Raw genomic sequence first — 20,252 nt, 5'->3', positions numbered from 1 at the left:
CCTGAGCGAGAATTCACTCAGATTTTTAATTTCCCACTGTTTGGAGCCTCGCTTAGGCGAGAATGACCCGCCTAAGCGAGATAGTCTTTCGCCTGGGCTAGATCTTCTAGCTTGAGCGAGAACCACTGTAGTTGAGTGTTTAATTCTCTGTTTTAATGGATGAAATTATATGTTTGAATGTGAAAATGTGCAATTAGCATATTATATGCTTGGATTGTTGTTACTAATAACATGAGTGGTGGAATTTTATGAATTTGGATTATGAGGAGATGTGGTTGAACTAGAATTTCAAAGGAAATTCAAAAGAGTATGTTAATGTGTGTAAAGACATGAGGACTCTTGATTGGTTGGTATCCTGAAACTCCAATAATCATTCACGCTCAGATAGAGCATAATGGATTATGTAGTGAGGAGTAGCAGGAGATCCTAGTCTTTGAACTTGATCTGTCTTAGACACAAAGGTGACTTACCCTGGGAGTGGTCAGGTGATAACCCCTTGAGCCCAAACTCTCAAAGTTTGGGGACCGTCACAGGAGCACGCCACCAAGAGATCTAATGTCGCTTACATAATCCGGATATTGAGTTTAGAGTCATGTGTCTGTGCTGTGTTGTGGTGGTTTTAAATAATTCTGATGAATGTAGAATACTTGCTTGATATTCATAAATGAACTGTATGATTTCTATTATTTAAGTTAGTTTATCCTTCTTGTCTGCGTTTGTTCTCCTTGTGTATGTTCTCTTTTGCAATGATCACCTACTAATTGTGTGAGTAGAGAAAGATCCAAGCGAAGACACTCCCCTCTTAGACAGGAGTTGACTCGTGGCTAGGGATGTCTAGCCTTAGTTCTTATTCATGCTTTGGGATAAAGTTATTTTTGATGTACACGTTAACTCTTCTTTATAATAAACTGTACATATATAAATACATTTCATCCTCTTACAATTTTTAAAATATTTCATCTAAACACATGATATTTTTTATTATAATATTTTTTTTCTATATTGAAATGGCAACAATTTGATACACTGCGATGTCAAGTAAACAAAATTCTTATATTAAGCAAGAAAATTGATCATGAAATAAAATCTTATGCTGAATGTATTTATACCAGCATAATCAGCCTTCAATAACTTTTTTTATTTATTCTTTCATTTTTATCACTAGAGAACTGTAGATTAAACACGTCTAACTTAGGTTAAAACTTTTGAATACATTTCAGACTTTAAACACAGAATCAATCCACCTACACAGTGCACCAAATTTAAAATATACAAACTTTTAAGTTTCATGTTGTTTTGGAATTTCAAGGGCAATACAATGCAAGTAGTCATCTCGACAACCAACAAAAATCCGACCACCAATCATTAAAGGTGAAGAGAATATATCCCCTGCCAAGTTTAGCCTTGCAAATTCTTCCACATAGCTTCTTTGTTGATAAGCATCTTTGGAGGAATTAGTATTCATGTTCACTCGAAGAAGGTGTATGCCTCCAGAACTGGAACAAATGCAAATTAACCTGAAAAAGTTTGTAAATATAAGATTGAAGTTGATAGCTGGTATGGTATAGCACACTTTCTCTTCTAGTTTAAAGATGTCTTCGAGTCAATTTTTTCATAAGTACTTAACTTTTTTATGAAAAAATGATACAAGTTTTCTTGTGTTAGTTTACTTGCATTTAAATTAATTTTAACTTATGAAATTCTTCTTATTATTTTCTTCTCCTGAAAGTACTTATGTACAAGTTTATCAAAATTGACCCTAAGAAGACCAAGTTAACCTGTCCGAGGAATTGGAAGCATCAGACTCCAGCAGCAAGTGCTCGTCGACATAAGCAGATGCTGTAATTGGATGTCCAACATTGTATTCCCATAGTAGGTCCCCCTCCTCCTGATGATAATCCAACATATGGAACAAAATAAATATTAATCTAAACAATTCATTTTGAACACTGCACATACTTACTTTCTCCCAGAATACCCATTAACACAATAAGTGAGAATAATTTCTTCAGTATGTGGTCATACGTGAAAGGACACCTCCCAATTATATTTTTTCGGTAAGCATAAATCTTAGAATCTAAACCAGAACCATATGCTTAGTGAACCCTGAAATTTGGACCAACACAATATAACACATTCTTATATGGGACAATGATTTGATATCATTTTTGTAGAAGAAATTCATCTTATTTCAAGTCTTACACAAGAAAACTTCTACAAAGTTTGGCATATTATTGAAAATAAGAAAATGCAAATTCAAAATAGTTGCGTTCTAGGACAATTTATGAGTGCTTTAAAGTGGTAGGTAGGTATAGAATAGATGTATGTCCAGTACACACTGAAAAATTCATTTTTTAAACATGCACATTTAAGGCATTGTATAATACTTTGAGGAGGGACTAGAATGCACAACGGTTGTTAGCAGTACAAAATTTCAAGTTATTTTTTCGCCTCATTTACCGAAAACACAAGGCGTATTAATATGTTAGACTATTTGTGACCATTGATCTGAGATGATTTGTGAGGATTGTGTGTATTTAATTTACGTGTTTTGTGAAGATTTATGATGATTGATAGGAAAAGTTTTGAAAGAGAGAATAAAGTGGTGGATTTGTGGGAATTGTTAGATAAATTACTAATTTACCACTATATTCAATATTTGTTTTTTTAAAACAATTATATTCATTAAACTTTTCTTTAACTGTTTTATAAATATTATTGGAAATTAATAAATAATATTTTTAAATCACACTACAAATCAATCCTCCACTTTCCACACCCCTAACCAAACAAAGCTACAAGCTATGAAACACAACTCGATAAATGGGAGTATTATCAGAAAGGGAAAGGGGATGGATAAAAAAAATTCTAATAGCAATCAACCAATAAACTGATACATATTCAGCAATTAACACCCGCCAAAATGCAATAAAAAGGAAACAAGGTTATCTGTCAGTTCTCACCAGTTTGAATGAGTATACACTACCGCTTCTGGAGCATACAAGCACCTAAGGTGGAATAAATAAAACAATTACTAATACAAATAAATCTTTCGTTGGTTATTTAGTGAGATGGTAATATGTTTCACCTGTAATTCTAATATTTGTATATTAATATGGAGGAATTTTCTTAAAAATACAAATATCACTTACTTGGATGCACTACAGGTAAACTAACTGAGTGAATACATTTCCACATTAGTTATTACTATAGTGTATTTTAAACAGAAAGCAGCATAAACTTTCACAATCTTTTAGTGATCTTGAAAAAAGGATGTAACGAGGCAACTGGAAAAGAATTAAGTAAATGACTACGTAAAATCCATGAAGAGATAGATCTACCTCATCAGGAAGAACAGAAGGTATGCATGACCCAGCAAATATTGGACCATCAGTTGTTTTCTGAGAAAAATTCAGGAACAAATCAGGTTAAAATTACTTCCATCCGGGAGTTAAGGATTGCAACCCTAACGTGATCCATATTTCATACCTTCCAAACAATGGAGCCATTTGGACTCAATGCAAAAACATGACCATCCACCAAGCAACATATCACTAGAAGAAACAGGAAAAAAAATACTGCTATAAGGAAAAAATACAGGACATAAATAGTTAGAAGGGCGTATAACACATAATCAAAAGGCAATGTAACAATACATACCAGTTCCATTGTGGGCGACTGCAAGAGAACCAAACACAGGAACTTCTAATTCATTTAGCCACAAAATAGTAAAAGGAGAAGCCTGAATTCAGAAAAGGATTATTTAAGTATGACTTATGCCAATAGTTCTGACTTGAACATGTTTGCAACTTCATTATTCAGCAACACTAACAGATTTATGCACTTAATCCTCAAACTTCAAACCAAGGATTGATCTCTTGGGTCAATACTGAGCAACTTCAATCATTTACTTTTTATACCTTTTTCACGTCCATGCCAATTCAAACAATCACCAAAGATGTCGGTAGAAAAGCAGTTTCATGAAAAATAACTAAGAAAAAGCAAACATGTGTGCCTATTTATACTAGATTTGTCATGAATCGAGTGTGAAATGGCTCAAGTTGTGAACAGCAGGCAGGCAACAAATCCTAAATCATAATAACTCCAAATGTTTAACATTAGTGTAACTGTCTAACTCCTTGTCATCCTGTCAGAGGTATGCAAAGAGGCTTTGGTAGACTTCATTTGGCCTGTACTTTTAGTTGACACTTGAAAAGACCTCTATATTCTGCTAATTTAATACTATCACGAAAAAAAATAATACTTCTTTTCTTTTTCTCTTTGTTCTTTCCTCTATGAGACATCAATAATTGTCAGTTTGCAAGATAAAACATTAAGTATAAAACTCTCTGCTTCCTCTTGTTCCTTTTATTCTTTTTAGGTTCATTCTTCTATGATTACATAGTTTATTTACCATCAAATGGACACCTTTGAATCTAAATGGAAAGAATTGGCCATTTCTACAAAATATTTCCATAAGAAACTAAATCCAAAGGATGAAATTTGCACACCCAGAAACAAAGCAGTGCATATAAATACAGAATTGAAGCTCCGATAACGAAATACATGTACATGTATTTAATGGATTTATAAATTCACATACCGATATTGATATAGCTGTGATACGACCACCAGTGGACGCCACATAAAGCAAGTCACGAGCCTTCACAAAAATTAGTAAGAACTCAATAGTAATATTTAATTAAACAATATGTATGTATTATTTCATTTACAAGGGAAACTCACCTCATCAATTGCAGGTGACCCATATATACTGCCTCCACATGGTAGCTTGAACACACAGCAATGCTTTTTGTAATCAAGAGCATATAAGTTACGATCATGTGAGCCACACCTATATAAACATCAAAGCATGCTGGAAACTTAAATAATTTCCAATCAAGCTACATGTTACATACCTTTTCAACATGTATGAGAGCCTTCTGACACACTAATAGATTCTTTGAACATGAACTCTACAGGGAGAAGTTCCACCCTTGCTTCTAGTCTAATAGTTAACATTTTTGTGTGTGATGGTGTTAAGATTGTAAATATGGTCACCAACATGTACTTATTAGGCGGATTACTAATTTTATGAATTATATTATCAGAAAAAAATTATTAAAGGGGGAAGAAAAGTATTACAAGAGACAGTATATGATTTCTTCTAAATAGAAAAGTCAAGAAACAAGAACATGAAAAAAAAAAATAGCAAAGAAAACCCCATTCAGTTTATTAATTAGAAATGAAAACACTTTCAAACAGCAATGTGTAGAGGGCATCAAAGGGAAGCACATTAGGCAGGGAATTTATTCCCACAGCGAGGAAACTCAACAACTGAGAGTCTTGAATGAAATCTTAAACCATACATCAAAATCCTTAATTTTCATATGTTTATAGAGAATCCTTCCACCCTTATGATTTTCTAGGTTTGACAATTTGTGTTGTCCTAAAGGTGTGTCAATTTTTTTCCGTGTGGATAGAATTTGGTCATCAGATAATCACCGCAGTATATTAGATTTTAGTTGAAAATAAAAAAGACATGTTTGAATGTAAATATGTAGGTTGTAAATTTCTTATAAAAACAACTCGGATGGGATGGAAATTGACAAAGGATTTAATATATCTCAGTAAAAGTCATCTAGTATCTCTAATCGATGTGCATTATCCACCACATCCCCTCACATATGAGGACTGGACATTTCCCATTCCCACTCAACCCCATCACGCTTGAGGACTAGACATCTCTAAAGTGGGATTAGTTATTTGTGAATGGTCCAATAGTGGACCTGATAGCAAGTAACAGATAGGCCTACTAAACCTCTCATTAAGATAGCCTTTGATATTATTTTAGAAAGTGGAATTTTAAGCTTAATTCAATCTCATAGAACTAGCTTGCCCACATATACATTATTATTTAGTCATATCTACTCGGTATAGAATCTCCAACAAAATAAAACTAAGAGGCCAAACTAAAAACAAATTTATCAACCTATAACAACTCCTGAATTTTAGTCTCTTTCATTCTTCTCCTCATCAAACAAAATGCCAAAAATAGTATTTTCGAAGATTGGTTTGTACAAACCAGCAGCAATCCTCTAAAGGAAGTATATTGCACATTCAGCCCACCTACAAGGGTTCTAAAAGAGAGATTACAGACTATATAACAAATTTGCATACATGACAATAATTGTGGGAAGTACCGAGTCTGAGTTGTATATAAGAGAAGACAGGGAAAATGACTGGGCACGCAATCAATCATTTGGGTAGCTATGACTTGTGAGTGGCTATTGCACACTGGAGAATATGTATAATAACACTATATAAGGAGAAGCAAGAACAGAAAACAAAATACCAGATCAATTGTCTGCGTTTGTCTACAACCGGCTGTGATTTTACCTTCAAGAGTTCAAAAACATAATAAGAGATTGACCACAAAAGAAGAGAAAAGAGGGGGGCAGGGGACTATATGAAGTCAAATGACAAACAAAGAATAACAATAGACTTATTCCTCTGTATGAACAATGAAGTCAAATAGCAACATCACATCCTCTAAAATAAAATAAAAAATTAAAAAGGAAAAAATGCCACAATGCTGTTGTGTCTTATCAGATCAGAAATGGAATTCCCTTGAAACAGACACGAGCAGAACATCCATATAAATCCATGAACACAATCTGTTAATATTCTGCTTGTTAACAAAATAATACATCAACTTATCTAAAGAAATGAAGAAACTCAGTCATATTTTTTTTCCACACAAATACTCCCAGAATGAAAATTTTGAAGAATCAAATATTATCTGGTTATTTCACTCAAGACTTTGTCTGATCAAAGTGAAAGGTTTTAACTGGATACCCAAAATTTAGCAATCCAAACATTGTTGTCTTCATCATGAACAAACTAGCATTTACATAAATGGCTTGCATCTCTAAGACACCCCATCTCACAAGATCCCTAAGGAGACATGGAAATTGATGACCTACTTTTACTATGCTGAGAAATTCAGTTTTATTTAAAAAAAAATGGGGTCACAAGGAGGCTTTAGTAATGTTTATGCTGTTAGGTGAGTGGTATAAATGACTTTACCACATCTAAAACAAGTAATGAAGCATGGACACTAACACTCCAAGTGTCAAAGTGTCAGATGTTTCTAAGACTGAAGCCTCCTTAACATATTAGTAATCTCTTCTATTGTGATTAAAAAAGAAAAAGAGATTTCATAAAAGAAAGACACCATAACCACAAACAAGAAAGGATAGAAATTTGAGCATTAGAAGAAGATACCTCACCAGAAGTTTGGAAAATCCAACAGATGTGTCCATTCAAAAAATCAAGAAAATATATTTTTCCATTGTAACAACCAACAACAACCTAGAGAAATGTCACATGTTAGAACAGATGGGTATAATCTTATAACTAATGTAACTTCATATTAACAACAAAGGAAAATCAACCTGGGAAAAATCAGAAACAATTGCTGCTGTACTTTCAATGTGCCCTTCTAGTTTGATCTCCCACTGGACAGAACCACTAAAACATTGATTAGGTACAAGCTTCGGTAGTGCTAGAAAAGAAATAGAAACCAAAATATAGTTCTAGCATCAATAGTGGATGCCACTGCTATACCTGAAGGCACTTACATTGTTAACCCTCTTTTTATATGCTACCAAGAAAATCAGCGACAATTGAAGAACATGATAAATCTAAAATGTACAGATAATTCAAGAACTGGTGTGGTTTTAGACAATAGGCAATGGGTTGTGCGGGTTAAGGGATGTTTCTAAGCAATGGGAGTGAATTTTATTAAATAGCTGGGCTTTGAAGAGAAAAAATTGGCTTGAAATTTTGGGCTTTAAGCTAGAAAAAAATTTCAAATAAGAGTTAACACCTACAAAACTCCCTATAAAAACAAATTTGCAAAGTTCTACAGGTTTTCTATAACAATGACCTTAACAAAATTTTAAGAAACATATCTCTTAATAGTTACAACAACCAGTTAATTCATATGAAAACAAATTATGAGCCTCACAATGTTTATAGTATAATTTTTTTTTCTTTTAATTTCTTATTATTTCTACATGATAGCAGTGCACATAAAGTGTTTAGTCAACTCACTCTCTTCACTTGTGTTCAAGTTGTGTCAAAGAAGTGTCTAAGCTGAAAAGAATTATTTTCTAATTATGACATGGTTGAGGAGCACAGGTCGTATCAAAGGCATTTCTGAGAAGTGTTGTATTTGAAATGTGCCAAACAAGGTACTATACTATAGTGGTGCTGGTGTTTCCTGTATTCTTGCCAATTCACGCATAACACTGCCACATTGTGCAAATTAAATTTTAGAGAGTAATAGTCAAAATTTCCAATGTTCTAGGATACTGTAGAAAGAAAACATATAATATATCAATTTTGTTCTGTCATATTGATGCTTGTTACAAAAGCTATATCATCAAGATTGTAGTTGTTTTAGTTGTGACTTGAGACATGCCCAATCGATAAACCAGTAAAATATAAACTTGAATACAAATAACCCAAAGTGCAGCAACACACATGTTCTCCAAAACAAAAATCTCCTAAAAGGAGTGTTCTCAGTCAACAAACAAACATAAAATAAAAATATAATTGCCTAACCACGTACCCTACTTTGAGAAATAATAACTGTCATTAGTTATTTTCAGTGAATAGCTACAATCACGGAGATTCTAATACATAATTAATGCAAAATTTCTGATGCAGGATAAATTACTTTTTATCAGATACACTCATTATAGTAGTCACCTCAAATCGTTCAACAAATGCTTCCTAGCCCACTAGGACCTCAAATTCAATCAGGTCCACATCATTCATCAATCTATACAAAAAGTATTTGAGTGTACAGGAAATGATCATGATGCCAAATGAAAAATTTGTCAAATATTAGATGAGAAAATGAGTTATTGCTGGTATGCAAAATTTCGTTAGAACCTGGAGATTAAACTAAAAAATGAAAAAGCAAACACAACTTTGATCAATTTTAGTTCAATAATAAGAGAAACATGAAGCTACATAATTACCTTCTAGCATTTATGCAGAGAAATTTATGAGAGTGAGATCCAATGAACAAATAAATGTGTGTGCCTTTAAACACAAGCATCGGTGAAGCATCGACACAAGATTCCATGTAAACTTTCCAAAAGTCTTTCATGTGACCTCTGTTGCCTCTTGGAATGTCTGCAAACCAAGTATTTTGGTGCATATCAATTACTTGCAGCTGTCCTTTATGCAACACCTTGTTGCATCGGTTCAATGAGAATGATAATAGTGAAGGGGAATACCATGGGAGTGATTCATCATCCCATGATGTAACATTGGTCAAACCCCTCTTTAAACGTTTAGAAGGAATAGGACCATCATTGTTATCTTTGGATGTCATCCTAGACTCAAGAGGACTAGAATTTTCAGTATGATTAGTAGAAATATGGTTATCTTGTCTGTCTGTGTTTATTTGCAAACAACAGTCCAGACTGTTATGCAAAGTGCAAGATCCTTTTTTTTGGAGAAGAGCCATGCAAAGCTTAAGAGCACTTGGATAGTAGTAAAGAAATCTCATGTCAATCCCCAAACTGTAAGCAACATGTGCAGCAGAAAGAGAGTTACCGCCCATCATAAAGAAATCATCATCAACATCACAAACCTTTTCAATCATCAAAGCATCATGAAATGCCTGTTAAAGCAATTACCAAAATCAGAATCCATAATCTTAGTAAAAGACTTTAATTGAGCAATAATAATTGAAGAAATTTCCAGAAGGAAACATGCTTTAGAGGACTCAAAGTTATTGCATGAATAGTTTAGGGTCAAGAAGTTGCATGTATACCAAAGGTTCATAAACTCATTCATCATTTGTCCTCACCATATAGATCCCAAAATGGAAAGAAATGTATATTCAGAAAAGGCACTTTCCTCAGAAAATTTTATTAGAGAGAACAGGAGTGAAGAATTCTTCAAACAAAAAAAGCTAAAGGAAAATAACCAATCATAGATGTGTATTTAATAAAATAAACATTCAAGAAAAAAAAAAAAAACTGAACAAGATGACTTATAAAATATTCCTTCCTAATTCAATTAAAACAATGTAAATGTCAAATACTTTACAGCTTACACCATGGTTCAAGACCAACTATGACTATTGAGTTTACAATAAAGTTCAGTACAACATGGTCCACTAAGAAAATGTGATTTGTGTCGAGACAAATGATAATGTCATTATAAAATAATGAAATCATACCTTTTTAATAAGTTGCAAAAGATTGCCGCAATCAATGTTACCAACTTCATCTTTGACATTCTTTGTCAATAATTCTGAGCCAACCAATAACTCATAATTAACCTTACCACTAGAAGACAGGGGGAATGATTCTATGAAGAAGAAACGATTGGGAAGTACAACAGAAGGAAGTTTGTTCATCATCCAACTTCTGATTGCAGGTACTAATGATTCACCCAAGCTTTCTTTTTTCTTCAGTATGATAAAGGCTTCAACAAGCATAAGTTCTGCTTTATTATTTCGACAAACTACAGCAGCATCGTTTATATGTGGATGCTTTCTTAACAAATCTTCAACCTCTTCTAGGGCAATTCGCTGTCCGTTGATTTTTACAATGCGATCTTTTCTTCCCAAAAATACAAAGTCACCACTAGGCAACTGTTTGACTAAATCACCTGTTCTAAAGTATAATTGATCTTGGCATCCTTTAACAAAATCACCACAACTGTAACGTGGAAGCAACTTTGCAAATGCATAAGACATTTCCTTAAATTCATTGTAGTAACCCCTAAAGATGCAATGACCACCAACATATAGCTCTCCCTCATTTGATGCACCATTTTCACTAAGAAGAATCACATCACAGTTAGGAATGGGTAAACCTATTGGAACACTGGTTAGCCTTTCTTCCTTAAAAATCAATGGCATTCTCTTGCAATCAAAATATGTACAGTCACCAGAGACCTTAGTTAAAAAAATGGAAAGAAACATAAATGCATTAGCCAATGATAATTATACAAAACACTAGAAAAGTGCAATTCGACAAGCACCGTGTCAACTCCTTTCCAATTAATTACCTTAGTCTATAATATCCAACATGCATGGCTAGATAAGCATTAAATAGCAGGAACAAAGCAACACTAAAACAAGACAGCAGCCAGGAAAAATTTGAAATTACCTTGAGGCATCAAATAAAACAATGCTATATTAAATTGATGGGGAAAGAATGTCATAATGAACCAGACAGCAAATTTAAATTATGAACATTGTTGAAACAGAATATAATGTACAAGATAACCTTCTTCTCTAACCTCAGTGCTTCCATATAAATTCAAGATTGATGTCTTCGGTAATATAGTTGAAAGAATCTCCCACAAGGTCAAAGAAAAAGTTTCACCACTAAGCACAAGCAATTTCAGTGAATTTTCAACCGCCATGTTAGCATTGGTTTTCAATCCAGGAAGAATAGTCTTCATTAGTGATGGAACAGCCGTGAGCCTATTAATAAAATATGCCTGCAGAAGCAATTAATATAACAGGCAAAGTAAGGAATTCAAAGAAATATAATTTTATTACTAAGTACCAACTGATACTGTGACAGAAAAAAATAGAATACAGAATGTTTTCCAAACATGTGATATTTAAAATATAAATTTGTAATATTGTTGGATAATATTGGCAATACATAAATCAGAAAGGCACAATCAGAACTACCATACCTGCAGGAAATCTATAATAGAATACAAATTTTCTTTTAGCTCGTTGAAAGGAGGAATAACCAATACACAAGCAGTCAAAATACCACTGAGAAATTCTTGTAGGTGATCAATGAAGCTAACTGATGACTTAAACAACAACAGTTCCTGTCCATTCAGAGGATACATTCCTTGCATCCATGAAAAGCGATTAGAAAGACCTGGTAAGAATATAAAAGTAAAACAATTGTAATATACTACAATTACAATATATATAATATACATAAAAAAATATTGTTAGAACAAGTTGTCTTAAATAGATCTTATTTAAGACAACTTATTCTTTTGTATTTTTCTCAAATTGGTATTAGAGCATGTCGACCCCCTATCTGACTATCTCTATACATCAAAGAAATTGCCATCCAGTTACGTCCATGGTTTTGTCCGACCTCCGACACTTGGGTCAGGCACCTCGAGGAGCATGACCAAACCTCAATGGCTGTGCATCCATATTCTGGTTGACACACTATCAATGTCTTGACTGACCTAGGTGAGTACATCTAATGCACATCATTCCAATAGTGAAAAGCCTTTTAGACCACCATAGATCGACTCGCCAAAGTCTTCTGAGCTCATTTTGACCCTCTATTCTTTATTTTGGTATCATTTGGCAAGTCATCTAGGTTGGTCATAGTTTCTCTCTTTCACAACCGTAGGGTTGCCATCTGTTTTTTCTTTGTTGCATTAAGGGATATCTCCTCTTCTTCATGGACTCATACTATAACTTTTGACAAAGTAGATGGTCAAAACTACCGTTCTAGGTCTACCTCAGTATGTAATGCACCAATACATTCAGCAAGCCCACGTATTCATGTTGAGGACATATATGACACAAATACGTTTAGATAAGCTTAAAGTACTTATATGTAAAGTGTCATACCCTGACAATTATAAAAAGAAGTGCTTAATATATGTAGAAAGATTCCTTAGAAGTTAACACTTTTGCTTATAGGTGTACAACTAATAATCCTATTGTATAAATGTGCACCATCCTTTGGGTTAGACCTTGATCCAATAGAAGTCTTTATAGCCCATGTTGAACTCAACAACATGCCCCAATATCCACAGTACCCCTTTCACCAAAACTAGACTCAGATATAAGATTCCACTAATATATAAAACAATCACACTATAAAATCGATTTCTGTTTTCTTTTGTTTTTTAAGGCTTCTAGTTTTTTGCATCTGACAAATTTTAAAATAATAATAGCAGTAAATAGAAATAGTTTTAAATAGGTTATAAACTGAATTTTAAAATATTATTAGCAACAAATAAAATACTATAACAGTTTAAAAAATCTTAAAAAGTATAAAAATAAACATTCATATGTGTTAGAATTATTACTTCTATTTTGTATCATTAACCCTATGTATAGGGTGTAGAGTGTGGGAAACCTCCACTGCTGTATCTAATTATGCACCTAGGGTCCTAATGGAGTCTCTTAGTCTTCCATGTACTTGGATAAGTTTTTATTATAAATAGAAGAAAGTGAGAGTGGTCCCATAAGCCCACTACTCATATATTTTCAGTCTCAATCTCAAGTATATGCATCACAACAAAACATTAATTAAAATCTATAATATTAAAGAAATTATAAAAAATTAAAAAACGCATAACAGAAAAAAATTCAACTAGTTAAGCATTTCATTTCAAAATACATGATAATTTAAAATAAAAATGTATAGTTGTTCTGGTTTTGAGAATATAATTTTTGATTTGGTTTAGATTGAGAGAATATAATATAGAACAAATATCCAGATAAGAGATAACCTTAACCAATATGCTTATATATGTCAATTATCACTTCAGACTTTTTATTAAAGTTGTAGCAAAGAAAAATTATTTAAAGTGACATTCAATTCTTTACTAGAAAGTGCTTGACCAAGTGCATTTTATATCTTCTTCTCAAGGTATTCTTCTTACCTTTATAGACTTTTTTTCATTCTTTCCTACTATTTTTTTTCTTTCTATTCTTGATTTCTAAACAAATGTAATATTTTATATATGACTTTGTGAGTCAAAAAAATATCAACAACAATACCAAATTCTTCTAGTTCTAACTCAAAAATTTCCTAGTTTAGTTTATTTCAAAAGATGCTTAACAAGTTGATATGTTCCTTCCTAAACTTTATCGGATTATTATACAAAGGAATACTAGGAAGGTGAATCAAGAGATGGTATTGCTATTTTTGTCAATTTTTTTTTTAAATTTCTTACTCTAGAGTGAGACCTCATTTATTGAAAATTTATGGAACAAAATTAATGAGTGCTCAAAAAGTCAATGAAGAATATTAAGTTGAACGATTGTTCAATTGGTGGAAAATAGAGTGAACCAAAGCATCTTCCCTTACCCAGTGAAGATAATCACGAGAATAATTCATTAAAAAGGAGGAATGGTGGTCATTTAGAGGGGCATTCAACATAGAAGAAAAAGACCATCTCAAAGCTCTTAAGTAGAATGCTTGGGTTGCCTTTTAACCTTGAAAGAAACTCCTATTATGTGAATTCTTATTTGTTTGTTGCAAATCATAATATCAATGGTTTTAATCCTCCCGGATATAATGCATTAAGGACAACTCTAATACAACAAGAGAAAGCACATATGAGAGGTTACTAAACCAATTAAATCAACTTGGAAGGAAAAAGGGGTTAACATAGACTTTGATAGATGAACGGATTCCCAAAGAAGACCTTTATTTAATTTTATGGCCACTAGTGAAGGGGTTCCTATTTTTTCAAGAGTTATTAATGCTTCATATAAAATAAAAATAAGCATTACATAGTTTACAAAATGATTGAAGTTATTAAAAAAGTAGAAGAAGAAAATTTTGTAAAAGTTATATCAAATAATGCTCCTATGTGCAAAGATTGAAGTTTCATTTCCTTAAGTTTTTTGGATACCTTGTGTTGTGCACATTATTAATCTTACCTTGAAGAACATATGTGCAACAAAGAATACAAAATGAAATGATGCCGTTTACGGGGAATGTAATTGGGTTACAAAAATTGTTGATGATGTTTCTTATATTAGGAACTTTATCATGAAAAACTCCATGACAAATTATGATGCACATTTTGCATCTCCATGAGATTGACCATTTTCAACCATTTCTCACATTCGAAGTTGTTTGCTAATGGATTGCAATGAACATCATCACTATAGCATATTCAAAATGTGTATCTTAATCTATCAGGAAGTGGTTTACGATAGAGTTCTTAACATAAGAAACATCATTAGCAATTTTTGTAATCCAACTATACTCACCACAAATGACATCAACGATATTCAAGGCAAGATTTAAATGTTTGAACAACACCACAAGGTGTCAAAAGAAATTTCGGAAATCAAACTTCAACGATATTCCATTTGCACAAAGAAGCATTATCTGATATAACTTGCACAAATTTTCTTCTCCTACTTCTTTAATAACTTTAGTCATTTTGTAGCTATGTAATGTTTATTTTTTATTTCATCAGTAGCATCAACAACTTTTAAAAACAAAAATAGGAACCCCTCACTAGTAGGCACAAAATTAATTAAATGTCTTCTTTAGGAAGTCATCCATCTATCAAAGACTATGCTAACCCTTTTTCTGTTCGAAGCTTATTTAATTAGTTTAAGTAACCTCTCAACTTGTGTTTTCTCTTGTTGGAATAGAATTGTCGTCAATGCATTGTACCTAGACAAATAAAGCCACTATGGATATGATTTGTACCAAACAAATATGAATTCACATAATAGGGGCTTCTTGAAAGGGTATCAGAACACCCATAAGAATAAAATATTTTAGCTATGAAAGCTTTGAGATTGTTTCTATCTTCTATGTTGAATGTTATCTCTAAAGGATCACTATTCCTCCCTTTTAATAAACTATTATCATGTTTATCTTTAGTGGCTAAGAAAACGTACTTAAGTTTTACCCTATTTTCTACCAATTCAACAACTGATTTCAATTCCTCAAATATTTTTCATTGACATTTGAGCCCACACTAATCCCAATCTCATAAATTTTCAATAAATGGCTTTTACTCTAGATTAAGAACTTCGAAAAGTTTTTTAACAAAAATAACAAGACCATCAATTATTTCCCCCTTCTTTTGTTCCATTGTCTAATAAATCGAGATAAGTCTATAAAGGAGCATAATCAACTTGTTGAACAACTTATGAAATAAACTTACAATTTTTGAGTTAGAACTAGAAGAATTTGATATCGTTGTTGGCATTCTTATTACTCACCAAGTCATAACAAATAGAACACTATATATGTGAAAAAATAAATAAATATTACAAAAGAAAAAAAAAGTAGGAAAGAATGAAAAAAATGACCTATAAAGGAAAGAAAAATACCTTAATAACAAGGAAAAAGAAAAGATAAAATGCATTTAGTCAAGTTTTATTCATGAACAATAACAGGAATAAAAGAATTGAATATCACTTGAAATCATTTTCCTTTGCTACCTCTTTAATAAAACTTTAAAAATGATTGCTACCTCTTTAATAAAAATTTAAAAAATGAAAGTTCATATATATAAGCATATTTTGTAAAGTTGTTATTGTTTATTGCCTATTTGTTCTATATTACATTCCTTCAATCTAAACAAAAAACAAAAAATATATCCCTAAACCAAAACAACTATATATTTTTATTTTAAAATTATTATGTAATTAGTGGCTCTAAATCATGTTCAACAGATGATATGTTAGAGAGCTCAATCATACGTTTAAACTGTCTGATTGGAAGGGAATAGAAGACTATCTACTAGAGACGTAATGTTGAGACTAATTAGACTGTCTAGTGAGTTATGTTGTAACTATCTTAATAGTTTTTCATTGAATGGTTTTAAGTTATTCCCTTAGCTTAGGTTTTATATGTAGAAACCGTTATGGGCATAGAAAGTATGATGTATTGTGATACCTTCCAATGATAATAGAGTGTTTTCTTTCAATCTTATTTTTGTGTATCTTGCTTTGTTACTGTTGTGAACCCAACTACAATTGGCGTTGTCTGTGGAAGGTGTTATACAAGTAGAGGACATATGGCTAGAACACTTTTGAGGTGGAATGGGAGTTTGCAATGAGTGGAGGAGACTCACACTTGACAGGAAGATTGTGAGGAATTCAAGTATGGAGTCGGTAGTCCCACCCTGAGTGAAGATACGTAAGATAGGAATATATTAGAAGAAAAACTCACAAACTCATTGTCTTATGATTTTGGATTAATGATGGTGTCAATATAATGTATGGGTTGGTTCATACCTCATGATTTATCATATCCACATATCTCAGGTTGGGTACTAACTCTCCCAAGTATATTCGTTTGAAGAACCCAACATATACTATAATATAACCGTATTTCTAGTCAATGTGAAATTTGCAACAATAATACATTATGCATAGTGTAAACAGCCAAAACATCGAAGAGATTTGGAAACAATCAAGTGATGTTAATAATACATGCTTCTTCTCATGTGTAACAAGGATAAGAAATAATGTAACATTTTAGATAGAAAATATTGCTTTTATATGCAATAATAACAGCTACAAGAAACCACTATAGTAAGTTACCTTGTTCGGTGCCACACACTCCCTTGGGTTTTCCAGTTGATCCAGATGTGTACAACACATAGCAGAATGATCTTTGTTTTTCATTGGCACATGGCCATGCTAAATTTGTTGGACCACTACAATCTAGTAGTTTTTGGTCAATGGAGTAATTCAAAACGGGACAACTACTTGACTTTACCAGCCAATGTGATTCATCAAGCTTCTCCAAATTTCTTTTACCAAAAGAAGATTGGGATCCTATAATGAGATCAACATTTGAAGAAGAGGCAACAAACAATATCCTTTCATTTGGCCAAAACGGATCCAGAGGCAGGAAGGCTTCCCCACACCTAAGTACCGAAAGGACAGCTACGATATATTCAACAGAAGGAGGCATATAAATCCCCACTATCTTTGGCCTATACTCTTCACTTGATTCAGCCAACGCCTCTTCACTGGGCATGACAGTTTCCAAGGACTCAGGTTTCTGTACAGTTCTCTTTTCACGGTTGACACCATTGCTACCTGCAGCAGAATACAGGATGCAACCACAAACTTTTCCACATTCAGGCATATGTAAAATCTTTTAAAATACAGACATTTGGAAGTGGAATCACACATTTTCTTAACCTGGACTAACCATCAATAATTCCTTATTCACTTTTTTGTTACCATGTAGTAGGCGTGAAATATAACTGATTTTGCCGATAACTAATTTTGATTATAAGACCTGATTGGCCACCTTAGGCAGAGTTTTCCCATCCAACCACATTTTTCCATTTGCAAAAACTAAAACACAATACCTTGAATAAGAAACTCGAGTCCAGTTCTACTCCAAGCAACGTTATGTTGCTGCGTTGTTCACTTTTATAAACATTTTCATAATTTTCACAATTTTAAAAATGAAAAATAACCTACTCCCTTACTCTCCCTTCAATTTCATGGAACCAAACACATCAAACAGCACAAGAAAAACTCACACGACAAGTTCACTCAATGCTGCCATTTACAAGCAAGTAGCTTGCTTTTGGAACTGAAAACTGACTGACTGACTACCTATCTAACCGTTGCAACCCTACCGAAAGTCTCACGTTGATTAGGTGCTAGGTCTTTGTTGCCAAGGGCGGTTTTTAAATACCCTTTTCCCTTAAGTGAAGCACTATGTTCGAATAAATTCCTCCATAAACAATTCTAGAAGAAGAAAACTGAATGGGCTAATATGAGAGAACTTTACCAAAAAAACTTATATGCATAAACTAATTTTAACTCGTTTTATTTTTCTCTGTTTAAGTGTTCCTTCACAAGTTTATACACACTAGCTTACAATCTAAGTACCAAAACATTCCATCGTCGAGTGAATAACTAACCTGGAGATTGTGCAGTGATCAAGTGTGGGTCATCCCCACCAAGCAGGATAGAGCGGAGGCGTGAGCTGAGGGAACGAACCGCATCCAAGACATGAGAGTAAGTGAAGCACCGGTCCCCGTCGTAAAATGGCGGAGATATGGACTCGACGTGCTTCTCTAAGAGGGTGGCAATGTCGCCGTTGAAGTCGGTGGTGGCAGAATTTTCGCGGCGAAACTCCCGGCAAAGGTGCGCCCCGCCGGTAGCGTGAATCACTGCTATTTTGTTAGGGTTTGCGTACGCTGTTCGAAAGAATTCGTGAGAAATACAACAGAACTGTTCCTTACTCTTCTTCCCTGCGCGAGTCGTTTCATTGTTCATTGGTTTCATTCCCCAGTTACTGTGTGGTTTCGTTGTTTCAAGTGAAGCGGGTTAGACCTTTTATACTAAAGTGAAAAAAACTATTTCTTATCTTATAAATTTCAGTTTTTGTTTCTTTAAATAATTTTATCCGTAATTTTTTAAAATTGTTTTTATCTTATATATTTTACAAATTTCGCAATTTTATATATATATAGATAGATAGATATGTAGGTGTTTATTTTTTTATTTTACTAATTAAATATTTATGATAGATATAAAGTTTAATTGGATTAAAAAGAAATAAAATATTTATAAAATTAAATTAAAGACTTAAAATAATCATAGATCAATCTACTTTATTTTCCTGCTCTTCTTGGTCCTGTAAAAATCGCATGTAATCTCAAAATTACGGAGCATAAAATTATTGAATAAACTTAATTAAATATCAAGTTTTAATATGTACCATTTACACAATATATGTCATTAATTTTTTTAAAAAAAGTGGTCAAACTTAAAAAATAAAAGTGGTCATAAAATGATAAATTACTTTGACGGAAATTTGAATGTATTATTTCAAATTTTTAATATAGTTTGATTGTCAAACTTAGAAAATAATAAATATCTTAAATTTATTTTACACGTAAAAACAATACTTTACATTGAACTTTAAGTTATTTACAAATTTCAATCACATGTCATATTATATCCTATCCTGTAAAAAAAATTAATAGATATGATTGTTTATTTTGGTTAGTATTTTTATTTAAAAGTTAATATATAAACTAAAATTATATTTATTAAAAATAAAAAAAAATATATCATAATAGATAAAATAATAAATAAAGAAAAAAAAAATATAAATAATCGATTTTATAAGAAACTTGTAAAAATAACAATAATTTTTAAAAATTTAAAAATTATTATATTTAAAAGATAAAATTGATATTTTAAAATATAAATACAAAATCAAAAATCCTCTTTATATTTTATAGATTTGAATGCATTCATATTTAAAAATTACAATCATATTTAACCGTTATACGTATAATTGCTTATTTTGGTTAGTATTCTTATCCAATTTACATGAAGGGCTTCTCTATCAATAACTAAGTTATCGATAACTCGAAATCTTTAGAGAAATAAAAGATTCAACTGCAAAGCAAAAGTCTATATGCCCTAAGTTAAAAAGAGATTTAAGGACAATTATAAAATATATGAA

The 20,252-nt window shown here is 32.3% G+C and overlaps 1 protein-coding gene across 3 annotated transcripts; it reads right to left on the bottom strand.

The window, feature by feature from the left end:
- Positions 1 to 1,114: 1,114 nt before the first annotated feature.
- LOC114166697 (AMP-dependent synthetase and ligase family protein) lies at positions 1,115 to 19,097 on the bottom strand. 3 transcript variants are annotated; one of them, XM_028051468.2, is made up of 17 exons: positions 18,694 to 19,096; positions 17,348 to 17,851; positions 11,746 to 11,942; positions 11,338 to 11,541; positions 10,268 to 10,990; positions 9,054 to 9,703; positions 7,458 to 7,533; positions 7,288 to 7,374; positions 6,356 to 6,399; positions 4,747 to 4,855; positions 4,604 to 4,663; positions 3,661 to 3,742; positions 3,490 to 3,554; positions 3,342 to 3,401; positions 2,964 to 3,008; positions 1,779 to 1,888; positions 1,115 to 1,517 (listed from the first exon to the last, which is right to left on the bottom strand). In XM_028051468.2, the coding sequence occupies exons 1-17, from the start codon at positions 19,058 to 19,060 to the stop codon at positions 1,280 to 1,282; spliced, it is 3,621 nt and encodes a 1,206-aa protein (XP_027907269.2). In that variant the 5' UTR covers positions 19,061 to 19,096; the 3' UTR covers positions 1,115 to 1,279. The 3 variants fall into 3 exon arrangements, with proteins under 3 accessions (XP_027907269.2, XP_085524105.1, XP_027907270.2); XM_085667979.1 differs by having other exon boundaries at positions 11,746 to 11,912; XM_028051469.2 differs by lacking the exon at positions 2,964 to 3,008 and having other exon boundaries at positions 18,694 to 19,097.
- Positions 19,098 to 20,252: the final 1,155 nt, after the last annotated feature.

This window comes from Vigna unguiculata, chromosome 10 (assembly GCF_037176805.1).
Source record: "Vigna unguiculata cultivar grain cowpea cultivar isolate G323 ecotype 2 chromosome 10, ASM3717680v1, whole genome shotgun sequence".
NCBI lineage: Eukaryota > Viridiplantae > Streptophyta > Magnoliopsida > Fabales > Fabaceae > Vigna > Vigna unguiculata.
This window is presented reverse-complemented; position numbering and strand designations above follow the sequence as displayed.